At 41.5% G+C, this 17,634-nt stretch overlaps 1 protein-coding gene across 1 annotated transcript; it reads left to right on the forward strand.

Annotated features, from left to right (window-relative positions):
* The first annotated feature begins 8,012 nt into the window (after positions 1-8,012).
* si:ch211-284k5.2 (uncharacterized protein CFAP97D2) lies at positions 8,013-13,738 on the forward strand. Its single transcript, XM_024380389.1, has 4 exons — positions 8,013-8,112; positions 8,385-8,465; positions 9,851-9,969; positions 13,540-13,738. The coding sequence occupies exons 1-4, from the start codon at positions 8,020-8,022 to the stop codon at positions 13,736-13,738; spliced, it is 492 nt and encodes a 163-aa protein (XP_024236157.1). The 5' UTR covers positions 8,013-8,019.
* Positions 13,739-17,634: the final 3,896 nt, after the last annotated feature.

A 17,634-nucleotide genomic window follows, 5' to 3' on the forward strand; every position in this document is an offset into this window, starting at 1 on the left:
TTAACCCCCTGTTCCTAGGCTGTCTTTGTAAACAAGAATTTGTTCTTAACTTCTTGGATATAGGGGTCGCTCTTTCAATTTATGGATTAAAAAACGTTCCCGTTTTAAACAAGATATTTTGTCACGAAAAGATGCTCGACTATGCATATAATTGACAGCTTTGGAAAGAAAACACTCTGACGTTTCCAAAACTGCAAAGATATTGTCTGTGAGTGCCACAGAACTAATGCTACAGGCGAAACCAAGATGAAATTTCATACAGGAAGTGCCCCAGATTTTGAATGCGCTGTGTTCCAATGTCTCCTTATATGGCTGTGTATGGGTCACGAATGAGCTTAGACTTTCCGTCGTTTCACCAAGGTGTCGACAGCATTGTGCAAATCATTGGAAGATTGATTTACCAGGTAGGCAAATCATTTTTTGTTTGGAAGATTGATCATCTTATCTACCAGGTGGCCGTTTCTGTTGATATTATGGAGTTCCTAAAAAGTTTTGTTGTAGAGAATTTTATTGTGATGATCTCACAAATAATATTTTTGGAAAAAATGAACATTTGCTATCTAAAAGTCTTTTATCCAAAGTTCTTCAAAGGTAAATTATTTTATTTGAATGCTTTTCTTGTTTTTGTGAAAATGTTGCCTGCTGAATGCTATGCTCTGCTAGCTATCAATACTCTTACACAAATGCTTGTGTAGCTATGGTTGAAAAGCATATTTTGAAAATATGAGATGACAGTGTTGTTAACAAAAGGCTAAGCTTGTGAGTGAATATTTCTTTCATTTCATTTGCAATTTTCATGAATAGTTAACGTTGCGTTATGCTAATGAGCTTGAGGCTATAATTACGCTCCCGGATACGGGATTGCTCGACGCTAGAGGTTAAATGTCTTGCCTAGTTAAATAAAAAATCTGTACATTAATATTTATATTTTTGACAACTTTAAGTTTTACTTCCCTACATTCCTAAAGAAAATAATGTATGTTTTACTCCATAAATTTCCCCTGACACCCAAAAGTACTCGTTACCCCCCCCCATCCACATCGATGGAACAGTAGTGGAGAGGGTAGCAAGTTTTAAGTTCCTCGGCATACACATCACAGACAAACTGAATTGGTCCACTCACACAGACAGCATCGTGAGGAAGGCGCAGCAGCGCCTCTTCAACCTCAGGAGGCTGAAGAAATTCGGCTTGTCACCAAAAGCACTCACAAACTTCTACAGATGCACAATCGAGAGCATCCTGGCGGGCTGTATCACCGCCTGGTATGGCAACTGCACCGCCCTCAACCGTAAGGCTCTCCAGAGGGTAGTGAGGTCTGCACAACGCATCACGGGGGCAAACTACCTGCCCTCCAGGACACCTACACCACCCGATGCTACAGGAAGGCCATAAAGATCATCAAGGACATCAACCACCCGAGCCACTGCCTGTTCACCCCGCTGTCATCCAGAAGGCGAGGTCAGTACAGGTGCATCAAAGCTGGGACCGAGAGACTGAAAAACAGCTTCTATCTCAAGGCCATCAGACTGTTAAACAGCCACCACTAACATTGAGTGGCTACTGCCAACACACTGTCAATGACACTGACTCTACTCCAGCCACTTTAATCATGGGAATTGATGGGAAATGATGTAAATATATCACTAGCCACTTTAAACAATGCTACCTTATATAATGTTACTTACCCTACATTGTTCTTCTCATATGCATACGTTGATACTGTACTCTATATCATCGACTGCATCCTTATGTAATACATGTATCACTAGCCACTTTAACTATGCTACTTGGTTTACATACTTATCTCATATGTATATACTGTACTCGATATCATCTACTGTATCTTGCCTATGCTGCTCTGTACCATCACTCATTCATATATCCTTATGTACATATTCTTTATCCCCTTACACTGTGTATAAGACAGTAGTTTTTTTGGAATTGTTAGTTAGATTACTTGCTCGTTATTACTGCATTGTCGGAACTAGAAGCACAAGCATTTCGCTACACTCGCATTAACATCTGCTAACCATGTGTATGTGACAAATAAAATTTGATTTGATTTGATTGACCTTTTGAATGCTTAGCAGGACAGGACAATTGTCTAATTCACACACTTATCAAGATGACATTCCTGGTCATCCCTACTGACTCTGATCTGGCAGACTCACTAAACACATGCTTCATTTGTAAATGATGTCTGAGAGTGGGTGCGTCCCTGGCTATCTGTGAATAAAAATAAAATGGTGCCGTCTGGTTTGCTTAATACAAGGAATTTGAAATTATTTATACTTTTACTTTTAATACTTAAGTATATTTGAGCAATTACATTTACTTTTGATACTTAAGTATATTTAAAACCAAAATACTTTTAGACTTTTACACAAGTAGTATTTTACTGGGTGACTTAACTTTTACTTGAGTCATTTTCTATGAAAGTATCTTTGCTTTTACTCAAGTATGACAATTGGGTACTTTTTCCACCACTGCCATTGAGAGATGCGAGCATGTGTGAGGGAGCCCACATGAGGGCGAGGCTAGCGTGACTGGGCAAGTGCCGCTTGTATAATGTAATCACTCTGTAACACACCTTGTAATCCTTCTGCAGTAAATCTCGTATACCCAAGTACTCCTCTGCAGATGCTACCACATCTATTTTCTGTGATTTAAGTTTAATTTCTGCGGTACAATTGATAGCCACCTTACTGAAGTATGTTATTCCTATCACACTATTGGCCTCGGCCTACTCACAGGGATCCTCTTGGATCCTGGAACCCTCGTCCTCTTCTACTTTCTTCACTGCCTCAGCATACAAAACCTTCTTTACTACTCTGACCCTGGCAACCTCAACCTGCCTCTCTCTCTCTCTCTCACTAGGCACATTTGATCTCCAGCAACATGGGTAGCCCCTACAGTTAAAGGTCCAATGCAGTCCAAATTCAGTATTTCCTGTGTTTTGTATCATATTGTACAACAGCTGCTGAAACAAATACTGTCAACGTGTTGGTAAAAAAATATTATCTACTCAGGATCTTCTAATCAGCTGGCTTGCATGGGCGGGAGTTCGGCTTTCCATGCTGACATCACCATGCAGCAAATTGGTTAATAGACCAATGATAAAGAGAGTTTCAAACCTCTGCCAAAAACAGCTAGTTTTCCCCTCTCCACTCAGAACAGACGATACTAGCAAAATTCTTGCTTAACAAAAAGCTATTTTTGACAATTTTAATAAATCTATTACAGAAAGGCACTTCTTTATTACCCAGAAATTATATTGATATAAAAACAGCTGCTTTGGGCCTTTAATACACACAGCTTTTACCATCTGTACTACACATTCCTTTGTCTCATGCCCTCCTGCACACTCACATCTAGGAATCTTCCTCCTTCAAAGTGCTACAACATGACCATAAGCTTGGCACCTAAAACACCGTAATGGGTTCGAGACAAGCTTTCACAGGATAACTGACACATCCTAACTTGACTTTGTCAGGCAAAAACTCAGATTCAAAACTCAGCAGGACAGACGGTGTGTTCTCTGTTTCACCATGCTCTCCACTGGGTCTATGTTGCATCAAACGGCGGGCGTCACAGATACCAGGAATATTCCATTTCAGTTGATCCTCCTCAACACTTAATGCCACCCCATTTCTCACTTCTTTCAACGGCACCCCGCTCTGGAGAGTAAAGCAAGACACAGGTCTTGTCCAGACGAGCGTGGTGCAGAACGCCCACTCCCTCTGGGCGGAGGAAACAACAAAAATCACCTAGTCTACTTTTAGTTACTTTCACTGATTCAACAGACCCCAGACACTTCTCCACCCAACCTGGCACCACATATGGATCAGCCAGAAGGGAAGGATCCATTCGCTCCAAAAATCTCACTCCCACAGGGTCAGAATCGTCTTTGTCATCAACGGGGTGAGGCTCGAACTTGGCGGTGTTCACTGCATCTGCCACTGCATGTAATCAGAGAATGATACGACGAAGCCACCTGCCCCGCTGTGCGTTTTGGTTCGAATGCACCCATAAGAAAACAAATGCAGATGACCCCACCGGGAAGAGAAACTACTTGGTTCACTTCTCACTCTTCAATAACCTGCCAATCACTCACACCTTCTTCTTCTTCTATAGTATATTGGTGATCACACCGTTTAATGTAAATTACGCCACCTACTCTGTGGGATGGAAACACAATTCCCCTAAAAAAACTGAACTACCAAAACATTTATAAAATAAAATAAATCAAACAATTTTACTGTTAAAAAATGAATTAATAAAACAGAGCTGATCCCTACACAGGCGCCAGTACCCACTCGTATCTGCCACTCCAATTTTAGACATTTGCTTTTTTGTTCCAGTTTTCGATACTAGAGTGTTGTCCGTTCAAAACATTTGTCTTCACCAAATTAGCTTGACAAGCTGCTTAAGCTAATTTGTTGCTTAATTCAAACTCAGCATCCACTTCCACCATCTTCTTACTAAAACACTGTCTCGTGACGCTACATCACTCACACCTGTGAGCAATTACTCACTTCTTCTTCTTCTTCTTTGAGGTTTATACAGTCGTATGAAAAAGTTTGGGCACCCCTCTGAGGCTGCATAATAATTTACTCTGTCATCACAGAAAATGATCACAGTGGCATGCCATTCTTTTTCTAATAAAAACTGAGTACTGGGGTATTGTCCAGACAAAGATTTTTAGTGTAGCAATATTAAGTTGTATGAAATTAAATCAGATGTGAAAAATAGGCTATGCAAAAATGTGGACACCCTTGTCATTCTGTTGATTTGAATACCTGTAACTACTTAGCACTGATTAATTGGAACACACAATTGGTTTGGTGAGCTCATTAAGCCTTGAACTTCATAGACAAGTGCATCCAATCATGAGAAAAGGTATTTAAGGAGGCCAATTGCAAGTTGTTGTTCTCTTTGACTCTCCTCTGAAGAGTGGCAACATGGGGGCCTCAAAACAACTCTCAAATGACCTTAAATACAACGATGGTTCAACATTATGGATTAGAGGAAGGCTACAAAAAGCTATCGCAGAGATTTAAGCTGGCAGTGTCCACTGTGAGGAACATAGTGAGGAAATGGAAGACCACAGGCACAGTTCTTGTTAAGGCCAGAAGTGGCAGGCCAAGTAAAATATCGGAGAGGCAAAGACGAAGGATGGTGAGAACGGTCAAAAACAGCCCACAGACCACCTCCAAAGACCTACAACATCATCTTGCTGCAGATGGTGTCACTGTGCATCGTTCAACAATTCAGTGCACTTTGCACAAGGAGAAGCTGTATGGGAGAGTGATGCGGAAGAAGCCTTTTCTGCACACAAGCCACAAACAGTCGCTTGAGGTATGCAAACACACATTTGGACAAGCCAGCTTCATTTTGGAATAAGGTGATGTGGACTGATGAAACAAAGATTGAGTTATTTGGTCATAACAAGGGACGTTATGCATGGCGGCAAAAGAACACAGCATTCCAAGAAAAACACTTGCTTCCATCATGCTGTGGGGCTGTGTGGCCAGTGCCGGTACTGGGAATCTTGTTAAAGTTGAGGGTCGCATGGATTCCACTCAATATCAGCAGATTCTTGGGAATAATGTTGAAGAATCAGTCACAAAGTTGAAGTTACGCTGGGGCTGGCTATTTCAACAAGACAACGACCCAAAACACTGCTCAAAATCTACCCGGTCATTTATGCAGAGGAACAAGTACAATGTTCTGGAATGGCCATCCCAGTCCCAAAGACCTGAATATCATTGAGAATCTGTGGGATGATTTGATGCGGGCTGTCCATGCTCGGCAACCATCAAACCTAACTGAACTGGAGATGTTTTGTAAGGAGGAATGGTCCAAAATACCTTCATCCAGAATCCAGACACTCATTAGAGGCTATGGGAAGCGTCTAGAGGCTGTTATTTTAGCAAAAGGAGGCTCTACTAAATATTGATGTGATTTTCTATTGGGGTGCCCAAAATTATGCACCTGTCTATTTTTTTTTGAATGCATAGTGCACATTTTCTGTTAATCCAATAAACCTCATTTCACTACTGAAATATTACAGTTACATCAGTTACACAATTACATCAGTTATTTGATAGATCAAAATGAAATTGCTGATCCAAACACCCAATTATTTGTAAATGGAAATCATGGAAATTGTCAGGGGTGCCCAAACTTTTTCATACGACTGTAGGGCGGCAGGGTAGCCTAGTAGGGCGGCAGGGTAGCCTAGTGGGGCGGCAGGGTAGCCTAGTGGGGCGGCAGGGTAGCCTAGTGGTTAGAGCATTGGACTAGTAACCGGGAGGTTGCGATTTCAAACCCCTGCCGCTGACAAGGTACAAATCTGTCGTTCTGCCCCTGAACAGGCAGTTAACCCACTGTTCCTAGGCCGTCTTTGAAAATAAGAATTTGTTCTTAACTGACTTGCCTGGTTAAATAAAGGTAAAATAAAATAAAAAGATAGACTACAGTCGTTAGGTGTATTGCCGCCACCTACTGTACGGTAGTAAAAAATACCCCAGAAACATAATGTGTTTTGGTTGAACAAATTCACGCTACTACCCCGAACAAAAAAAGAATACATACTCCTTCTGTCAGGTTTCAAACCCCTACACAGGCTCAGAAACCAGGGAGGGGGGAACCTCTTCATTCAGTACTCCCTGTAACATTTTGGCTGTAAAGTCCTGGAGATTCAGGTATCTAGCAACAAAGTCCACCTTCTTCACTGTTAGTGTGTCGGGATCCTTCTCCTGCATGGCATTCACTGTAGACTGTGGGACATTCCCTTCCATCTCATCTACACTCACTCCTTCAGCTATTTTCACTGCCTCCACATAGGAGATCTGCTGGATAGCCCTGATCCTAGCTACTGCGACCTCCTTCATCCTTACAGGGTACTCCAGGAACTTGGGAACTTGATTCCCATCATCACAACATGCTTCATCTGACTCTTCAGCTGCTAAATATTTATTCATTCAACAAACACTTGCCACTTGTCCAAACTTTTTACAATTGTAACATTACAGCGGCTTCTGTACTTATGGTAATTACTCACTTCTTCTCAAGCCTTGCTGATGGTCTCCAAGCACCTGTTGGCGCCTGCTGCCGCCACCTAGGGGTGGAATGTAAATAGTGGAAGTTTAATGTCTGACTTTGGCCAACAACATTTACCTTTTCCTAAAACTGTACATGAACAACCTAATAACACTGAAAATAACATCTCTGCATATGATGAGGCTGAGTTGGTTGATGGGACTTCTATACTAGTCTCATTATACAGTATAACAGTACAACTTTCATATTAATGCAATATGTGTACAAATGGTCGCACAGCGATTCACAGCTATTAAAATGTATTAATGGTTTAAGATCTGGTTCTTTCAACAACCGAAAACTGCAACATAATCTATTTTCTTACAGAAATGATTTTGAAAAAGAGAATAATGATTCGGGAAAATGTGCTCAAACAATCTAGATGTCACCATTTGGCATTTTGTGGTACATCTAATTTTTTAAACAAAATATAGCATCCATAGTCATGTGGATGTGCCAAGTGTTAAGTTCTCTAATTGAGGTTTTTTGATTAATTAGACTCCAGTTTGTAAAACATTTAAACGTTCAGTCATTTAGCAGACGCCCTTATCCAGAGCAACTTGCAGTAGTGAGTGCATTCTTTTTTTCGTAAACAGACATTGATGTTAGTGGCAACCTTTGCCTTCAGGGCCTGTGTTTGGAGTAGAGCAGCTTTTTATTGAAGCCACTGGGGAGTAAGTCAGTCCACTAATAATTAATTGACATACAATCTGCCCACATTAGAAACAGTAGCATTAGTGAGGGAGATACAGGTGAGTCATGGCGCCATGGTAACTGCCTTAGGCCGAGCGAGCCTTAGCCGGACCTCCTGCTTGGAGAGTGGGGCGTGTGTGTGGGGAGGAGGAGGGGCGGTGGGGGGATTTATTGGCAGGTGCCCTGAAGTGCCAGAAAGCCCAGAGCTACACAATTGAAACATGCACAAGTCATACCAACCACTGAAACCTGCAACGAACAAGTACCTGCAGAAAAAATGGGACCAGACCAGATATGAGGAGCATAGGAATAAGGTATGAGATAAATGTGTCTGTTTGTGCCTGTGTATTTATACGTGCACACATATATATGTCTGTAGACAAGTACACAAGTGAATACATGTGCATATTTATTAAGGTGTTAATTCATTAAAGCATATTGTCACATTCCTGATCATCAGCCATTTTATTTTCCTCCTGGATGATCATCAGAAGCATTACTTACACCAAATTAATGAAGTAAATCAACAATGGATTAAATAATTAACTTCCATAACAACCTAACATTAACTTAACATCACCTCCAGCTGAGTACGGCCAGGCCCATTGTGGACACTAAAGGCATTAGAACACCTGCACATGTTCAGCTGAAACTCAAGAAACTCCAGGTCAGTGGACACACACACTGGTTACAATGGTGTAATGATGGGGCGGTGAGTCGGATGCAGGTGCAGGTGAAACGTTTTAGTAAAACATCAACACCAAGAACATGACACTAACATAAGGCAGTACATCGAGACACAAGGACAACACCAACTGGTTAGTGAACCTGGGAGAGTGACATACGTATAAAGGGGAGGAATTGATGAAGGTAATGGCGTCCAGTTGTGAATCATAATGATTCACAGGTGCACGTAATGATGAGTGCCAGGAGTGCGTAATGATGAATCCCAGGTCGGGTGGTTATTACTCTGGCAACGTCGTACGCCAGAGATGGAGCAGACGTGACACATGGCCTGATGATGTTACCTTACAGTAGTGGTTGAAAATATATATATTTGTTTATAAAATAAATTGACCTGGAAAAACTAAAATAAACATACACTGAGTATACCAAACATTAGGAAAACCTTCGTAATATTGAGTTGCAAACTCCACCTATTGCCCTCAGGACAGATTCAATTCATCGGAGCATGCAGCATGGAGCATGTCGAAAGCGTTCCACAGGGATGCTGGCCCATGTTTACTCCAATGCTTACCACTGTTGTGTCAAGTTGGCTGGATGTCCTTTAGGTGGCGGACCATTCTTGATACACAAGGGAAACTGTGCAGCGTTGCAGTTCTTGAAACAAACCAGTGCGCCTGTAACCTACTACTATACCCCGTTCAAAGGCAGTTACATCTTTTGTCTTGCCCATTCACCCTCTGAATGGCACACACACAATCCATATCTCAATTGTCCCGAGGCTTAAAAATCCTTCTCTAACCTCCTCCCCTTCATCTACACTGATTAAAGTGGATATAACAAGTGACATCAATAAGAGATCATAGCTTTCTCCTGGATTCACCTGCAGTCTATGTCATGGAAAGATTAATGTTTTGTATACTCAGTGTGCTATCACACCATTATTGTTACTATAGGTTAAAAAGTATTGCAGTAGGACATTTAGTTTCATTGCAGACTCTATATGAAAGACATACTGTAGATAAAGTGAAATCATGTATACAGACAAACAGATATTTTCATCTAGCATAGCCATACAAATGGCCATAGACAAGGGTATAAAATAATTGTAAAACTGCTACTGTATCCGTACAACTACAATGTGTATGTGTCTCACATAGGCATTCAATATCTGAAACATTAGAATGTATGCCTATATCAGTCATAAATGTCTACTGATAGCACAGTCATTACCAACAAAGGTTTAAATGTCAAGATATAGTGAAATATAACCTGTCACCTGAAGTGGCATATAACTGGTTAAATGTCAATATCTGACATTTTTTTAAATGAGATATGTCTGCCATTACGTCTATTTTTATCGATCAGTTACAAGATGAGAGGCTGGTCACCATCGAGAGAGACAACCGTCTCCTGTCCTCCAAGCTGTCTGACATCGTGCGGTCCAAAGGTCTGGTCGACCACAGGAACCATTATCCCGAGAGAAGGTAAGGGCTACTCACGTTTCACGTTTAAGTCAAAACCTCTCAGCACTGTGTCACGGTAATACTCTCCATAGGAAATGTAATACTCTTGTGTTGTCAGTGATATTATATAACGTTCAGTCCATTATTCATAAGATCAATAAGTATTTGATGACTAACTGTGGACATTCTTTGTCAAAAGAAAACATGGTGGATATTAAATGATTTTGAAGGCTTGTCCATCCATCAAATCCTCTTTGTAGATAATGCCTCACAGAATGGTGTACTGATACTCAGTGCTGCATTTATTATTCAATTATTTTTTGGATTGGGAAAGTTGTAATTACAATACGCATATAATAAACTGTCAAATCAAATCAAATGTTATTTGTCACATGCACCGAATACAACAGATCAAATCAAATCCAAGTTTATTTGTCACGTGCGCCGAATACAACAGGTGTAGACCTTACAGTGAAATGCTTACTTATAGGCTCTAACCAATAATGATTTAAGAAGGTAAGAAAAAATATATACATAAGTGTTAGGTAAAAAATAGAAAATAAAAAGTAACAAATAGTAACAAATAATTAAACAGCAGCAGTAAAATAACAAGCGAGGCTATATACAGGGGGTACAGGTACAGAGTCAATGTGCAGGGGCACCGGTTAGTTGAGGTAATTGTCACGGTTTTCGTCGTCTGAAGAAGAGGAATCGACCAAAGCGCAGCGTGATAAGTGTTCATGCTTTTTATTGAAACTGAACACTACAACAAAAATAACAAAAAGAACAACCAAAACAGTCCTGTAAGGTGCAAAACACTAAACAGAAAATAACTACACACAAAAACCAAGTGGGAAAAGCTACCTAAGTATGGTTCCCAATCAGAGACATCGATAGACAGCTGTCCCTGATTGAGAACCCTACCCGGCCAAAACATAGAACTACAAAAACAGAAAAAAGAACATAGAATGCCCACCCAAATCACACCCTGACCAAACCAAAATAGAGACATAAAAAGCTCTAAGGTCAGGGCGTGACAGTAATTGTACATGTAGGTGAAAGTTCAAGTGACTATGCATAGATTATAAACAGAGACAAGTAGCAACGCAAAAGAGGGGCTGTGTAGCCCTTTGATTAGCTGTTCAGGAGTCTCATGGCTTGGGGGTAGAAGCTGTTAAGAAGCCTTTTGGAGCTCGACTTGGCGCTCCGGTACCACTTGTCGTGTGGTAGCAGAGAGAACAGTCTATGACTATGGTAGCTGGAGTCTTTGAACATTTTTAGGGCCTGGATGGCAGGAAGCTTGGCCCCAGTGATGTACTGGGTCATAGGCACTACCCTCTGTAGTGCCTTATGGTTGGAGGCCGAGCAGTTGCCATACCAGGCAGTGATGCAACCAGTGCTCTCGATGGTGCAGCTGTAGAACCTTTTGAGGAACTGAGGACCCATACCAAATCTTTTCAGTCTCCTGAGTGGGAATACGCTTTGTCGTGCCCTCACATCCTAGTGTGTTTGGAACATGATAGTTTGTTGGTGATGTGGACACCAAGGAACTTGATAAACGTAAACTGCACCTTGAGGCCTACTTTACACTGATTTACTGCACCAGTCCCTAGATGGGATTTACAGATATTTTAAGGGCTTATAAGATTCAAGAGAGAAGTTAAAACAGCAAAGAGAGATTTGTTTAAGTACATTGGTTACTGTAGCTTCATTCACCTCAGTCGCTCTAAAAACACATAGCCTATTAGCTATACAATTAGTCGCTACACATTAAGTCCCATTAACTCAGCACAAGGACACAGGGACAAAAAACTATACTTTAATGCACAGATGGATCTGTAGAAAAAGTATTTTATTAACTTCTTAAGGATGACGCAGAATGCTGTTCCCATGCAGGAACAACACTCAGCGGATTTCAGAGCGCCACCTATAGTTTTTGATAAAACTCATAATTTCATTAAACTTTCATTAAAATACACATTCAAGGTAGTGAATTAAAGCTACACTCGTTGTGAATCTATCCACCAAGTCAGATTTATAAAATGCTTTTCGGCGAAAGCATGAGAAGCTATTATCTGATAGCATGTACCCCCAAAATACTGCAACGTCACCTAACACGACAGATTTTGCGGTAGCTGGCGCTACCCAAAACGCAGAAATAAAATATAAAACATTTATTACCTTTGACGAGCTTCTTTCTTGGCACTCCTAGATGTCCCATAAACATTTATTTGGGTATTTTTTTTGATTAAATCGGTCCATATATAGCCTAGATATCGATCTATGAAGACTGTGTAATCAAGGAAAAAACTGAGTTTGATAACGCAACGTCATTTTTAAAAATAAAAAAAGTCGACGATAAACTTTCACAAAACACTTCGAAATACTTTTGTAATGCAACTTTAGGTATTAGTAAACGTTAATAATCTATCAAAAAGATCACGGGGCGATGTATATTCTTTAGCTTCACGTCTTGAAATCATGTCCGGATATGTCTCAACCAAAACATCCTGTCGGAGACCGGAATAAATCGGCTGCCTTGTTTCGGTTTGACCAAGAAAGAAATCCGAGACAAATGACAAGACTGTTGACATCGTGTGGAAGCTGTAGGTATTGCAACCTCGGCCCCATTTAATGTTGGTCACTTTTAACAATGGGTTGAAGTGGCGCATGGATATATTTTCCCATTTTCAGTGATCAGATTTTCCTGCACTTTTCGATGAAACGCACATTCTGTTATGGTCACAGCCGTGATTTAACCAGTTTTAGAAACGTCTGAGTGTTTTCTATCCACACATACTAATCATATGCATATACTATATTCCTGGCATGAGTAGCAGGGCGCTGAAATGTTGCGCAGCCTCCCTAAGAGAAAATTCGCAGCCTCCCTAAGAGGTTTTAACAAAAGGTAGAGGTAGAACCACAGGTTCAAAAGTGGTGAGGCAAGATTTGTCTTTTCTGGATCCTGGAGTTTTCCCTGTTGGACTAGTCTTGTAGGATTATGGCACCCCCACTTTCAAAGTTCTTGAAATTTTCTGCATTGACTGACCATGTCTTAAAGTAATGATTTACTGTCGTTTCTCGTTTCTCTTTGCTTCCTCAATTTCACGGCGGACAGTCTAACCACTGGGTTGGTTAAAGGTAGACTCAACTATATGACATAGATGCACAAAGTAAACAGTATGGTGGTTTAATTTCCACAACAACTAAGAGCACTGATGCTCGAGGCTAAACTTCTCCTCTGTTTTGGTCCTGCTGCTACCACTCTGTCACAGCGTGAAATGAATGCTGTGTGACTGTGTGAGAGCGAAGTCTTGCATCTCACTTATCACAATATCTGCCATGCTGCTCATGGTCACGCTATTCGAGACTACCTTTTACAAGTGTTATAATGCCATATACAAAACACTACATGGGAAATAGTGTCAAGGACTAGTGCACTACTATCTGTTCCATGAAGGCCCAGACCCTTTGGCTAAAGTCATAGTACCTTGGATGATGGTACAGTAGGTTACACTGAGCATACATAGTGATGTGTGGAAGACAGAACTAAACATTCTGGGTCTCTCTCTCTCTCTCTCTGTGCTGTAGTCTGAACGCTGAGAAGAGGAGGGATGAGCTGCTGCAGGTGGCTAATCAGAACCAGGCCATCTACCAGCGAATCACGGCCCGTGAATCTGACTACCGTCGCCAGCTCTGGTTGGACGACTGGGAGAGGGTGGTGCGCAGACATGATGACATCGCTCGTTACCCTCGTGCTGTCGCCAACAAACAGGTGCGATCAATGTGATACAAGTCCATTATAGGAACATTGTTTTCCTCTCTGAGATAGGCGAGAAACCGGAAGCAGAATTTTCATGCATTAATTGATTCAGGCAAAACTGATGACCTGAATTGACCTGAATTTCTGTTTGTAAAACTGAGGTGTGTTCAGTTCGCACTGAGGTGCATTCGATTTCCCCCAAACTTACCTGAACAGACTTTGAGCTACGTTTGATCCTGTTTGGTGGGTGTGGCAATGAAAGGCTTAAAGCAATGAATAATGTTTTAAAGGGTAGTGGCCATGCTTACAGCGTTCCCCAACCCACAACCCAACCCCTCCCCGTTTTTCAACTGGAAGTTCAGTACAGATAAAATCAAATGTATTTATAAAGCACTTTTTATAAAGTGCTTATACAGAAACCCAACCTAAAACTTCAAATTGCAAGCAATGCAGATGTTTTCACGTTTAAGGTAAGACCCAGGTGTAGACAGTTTAGAAATAACAGAAATGTATTATTCGAACAGGGGCAGGCAAAAGGACAGGTCAAGAGTAGGCAGAGGTCAGTAATCCAGAAAGGTGGGGCAAATGTCCAGGATGGCAGGCAGGCTCAGGGTCAGGAATGGTCACACGCTGCCTGCTAATTATCTATAGGCTATGTTTCAACTTGTCAATTTCAAAAGATTTTCTAACAACAGTTTGAATTGAGGTGTGCTCCGCCTCCTCATGAATTCACATAGAGCTAGCCGATTTCAGCGTTGCCGGTCATTTATGTTTGAGGCATTACTGAGCTGGATAAACTTCTCTCTTCCAGAGCCCACCACACTTCACTGATGTTTGCGCAGATCGTGTATGCATATATTTGCGCAGTCTTGCAAGAATTTGAACATTTTCTTGCTGGCGCTCGCTTTGCCTTCCTTGTTGTTTTCCTTACAAATAATAACTTTGGACATGTGTGCCTTACTTTGATAGCAAGTTCCTTATTTTCTGTATATCGTGTTGTCGTTTCTACAGTACTGTAGGCGCATACGGTATGTAGTATGTATGCATGGAGCATAATGTATTTACAGTTTTATTCTCATGTTATCATGTACTTGTGACAAATAATGCATTCTGATTATTTGCATCTATTGTAATGGACACCTAGGATGTGTGTAAAATACTTTGAGGGTTAGACTGATGATAATGAGCTAAGCTATTTGCCGGCTATGTGTGGCGCCATGTTTGTTGACATTATACAATGCATTCTGGGTGTCAAGTCTGTCAACCGAAGATGATTGTAATGAGGTGAAGGAATGGTTCACTCATCTTTTGCGTGAAGATCTGGAAGTGAATGAAGGGAGGTGGATGATCATAGAAGACACACCCACTTCAACATGCATACTGTAAATAGACCAAACTCATCGTGTCTCCTCTTATTATGTTTGGTTGATGCGAAAAAAATAAACATTCCGGCGCGCACAAACTACCCATCGTCAGATTACTTTCAATTTCTAGAAAGTGTTTTACTTAATCATTTCGATCAACGGTGAGCTCACCTGAGCTCATTGCTGTTAGCTAATTCATATTGTAGTTTCTGTCAGCTGAGAGTCATAGAAATATGACCGCTTGTGTTATGTCAATCTTGCCTCAGTTAGCGCTAAGACAAATGTAGCCTACATTTTCCGGTTTGGATGATTGTGTTATGGCTGTAGCTACTTCTGTGAATGTCTGAACATTGCATCCAAAAATAAGCTGCTCACCTTCTGAACATGACTTTGTAAGGACTGTGTTTGTGCAAAATGTTTCTGTGAAAAAACAAGTGTGGCTCAAAGGCTGATTGTTGGGTCAATCGAAAATGGATGTTCTAAATAAGCGTTCTAATCACACCTTTTGATTGTACGCAACAGCGACCACTATTGAGCGATCACACCCGTTTGTTGGTATGTGTAAAATGGTTAAATTCACATGGGACACTAGATGAGACAGGATAATTACACTAAGTATAACGGACTGACCCTATTCCCCCGGCACATAGACTATTGCAGCATAGATACTGTAGGCTGAGACAGGGGTGGGTCAGGAGGCACTGTGGCCCCGTCCAACGATACCCCGGACAGGGACAACCAGGCAGGATATTACCCCACCCACTTTGTCAAAGCACAGCCCCCACACCACTAGTGGGATTTCAACAGACCACCAACTTACTACCTTGAGACAAGACTGAGTATAGCCCACAAAGATCTTCTCCACTGCAAAAAGCCGAAGTGGTGCAAAACAGGACATGAAGATCACGTCGGTGATTCAACCCACTCAAGTGACACAACCCTCCTAGGGTCGATATGGAAGAGTACTAGTAAGCCAGGGACTCAGCACCCGTAATAGGGTCAAAGGGAGAGAATCCCAGTGGAGAGAGGGGAGCCGGCCAGGCAGAGACAGCAATGGCGGTTCATCGCGCCAGTGCCTTGCCATTCAGCTTCGCACCCCTGGGCCAGACTACACTCAATCATAGGACCTACTGAAGAGATGAGTCTTCAGTAAAGACTCAACCTTTTCACACGTACCATCACATGGGTGTGATTGTTCTACAGTGGTCCCTGAAGCGTACAATCACACCCATGTGATTAGAACGCTTATTTAGAAAGCTGATTTAGGCCAGTTTCGAATGACGCAACAATCAGCATTTGAGCTGATAACGCTTTTTTCAGAAACCATTTACACTACTTCAACTGTCACCCAGGGTCAGCCCACAGGCACCCTGCCTGCCACAACGAGTCGCTAGAGCCCGATGAGCCAAGTAAACGACGCTGGGCCAATTGTGCCCCGTCTTATGGAACTCCCGGCCATAGCCGGTTGTGACACAGCCCGGGAATGAACCCAGGTCTGTAGCAGTGGAGGCTCCTCAGAGGAGGAAGGGGAGGACCATCCTCCTCAGCGAACTTCATAAAAATAACTATTTTAAAACATTTAAAAAGTTATCCTTTTTAGATAAAACTATACTAAATATATTCACATTTCACCAAATAATTGATTAAAACACACTGTTTTGCAATGAAGGTCTCCAGAAGCCTCAACAGCACTCTATAAGGTAGTACGTCCTCCAACCTATCAGAGCTTTTGAGCATGAACAGATATGTTGTCCACCCAATTAAAGGATAAGAGAATTAATTTAATATTGAACACATCATCTACAGCTAGCTAGCACTGCAGTGCATAAAATGTGGTGAGTAATTGACTCAAAGAGAGAGAAAGACAATAGTTGAACAGTTTTCAACAAATTCATTTCTTCAGAAATGAAGGAGAAGCAAGAGAGAGAGAGTTACACTTACTTAGCTAGCAAATGCAGCTGGCTAGTTTAGCCTACTCAAACACCCGGCTCAAACAAAGGGATGCTATCTTAGCTAGATGGCTATGACCATCCAACACAACACAGGAACTCTTCCAAGTCAGCTTTTGGTTTAATTAATTTATTGCCATTGCGCCGGTGTAACTGCTTACTGACTAAACACTGTAACGTTACTGCATGATTGATGCAGGCTTGCTAACGCATTAGTTCTATTACAGTGGGGCAAAAAAGTATTTAGTCATCCACCAATTGTGCAGGTTCTCCCACTTAAAAATAAGTATTTGGTCACCTACAAACAAGCAAGATTTCTGGCTCTCACAGACCTGTAACTTCTTCTTTAAGAGGCTCCTATGTCCTCCACTCGTTACCTGTATTAATGGCACCTGTTTGAACTTGTTATCAGTATAAAGACACCTGTCCACAACCTCAAACAGTCACACTCCAAACTCCACTATGGCCAAGACCAAAGAGCTGTCAAAGGACACCAGAAACAAAATTGTAGACCTGCACCAGACTGGGAAGACTGAATCTGCAAAAGGTAAGCAGCTTGGTTTGAAGAAATCAACTGTGGGAGCAATTATTAGGAAATGGAAGACATACA

Source organism: Oncorhynchus tshawytscha, linkage group LG19 (assembly GCF_018296145.1).
Source record: "Oncorhynchus tshawytscha isolate Ot180627B linkage group LG19, Otsh_v2.0, whole genome shotgun sequence".
In the NCBI taxonomy this organism is placed as follows: Eukaryota; Metazoa; Chordata; class Actinopteri; order Salmoniformes; family Salmonidae; genus Oncorhynchus; species Oncorhynchus tshawytscha.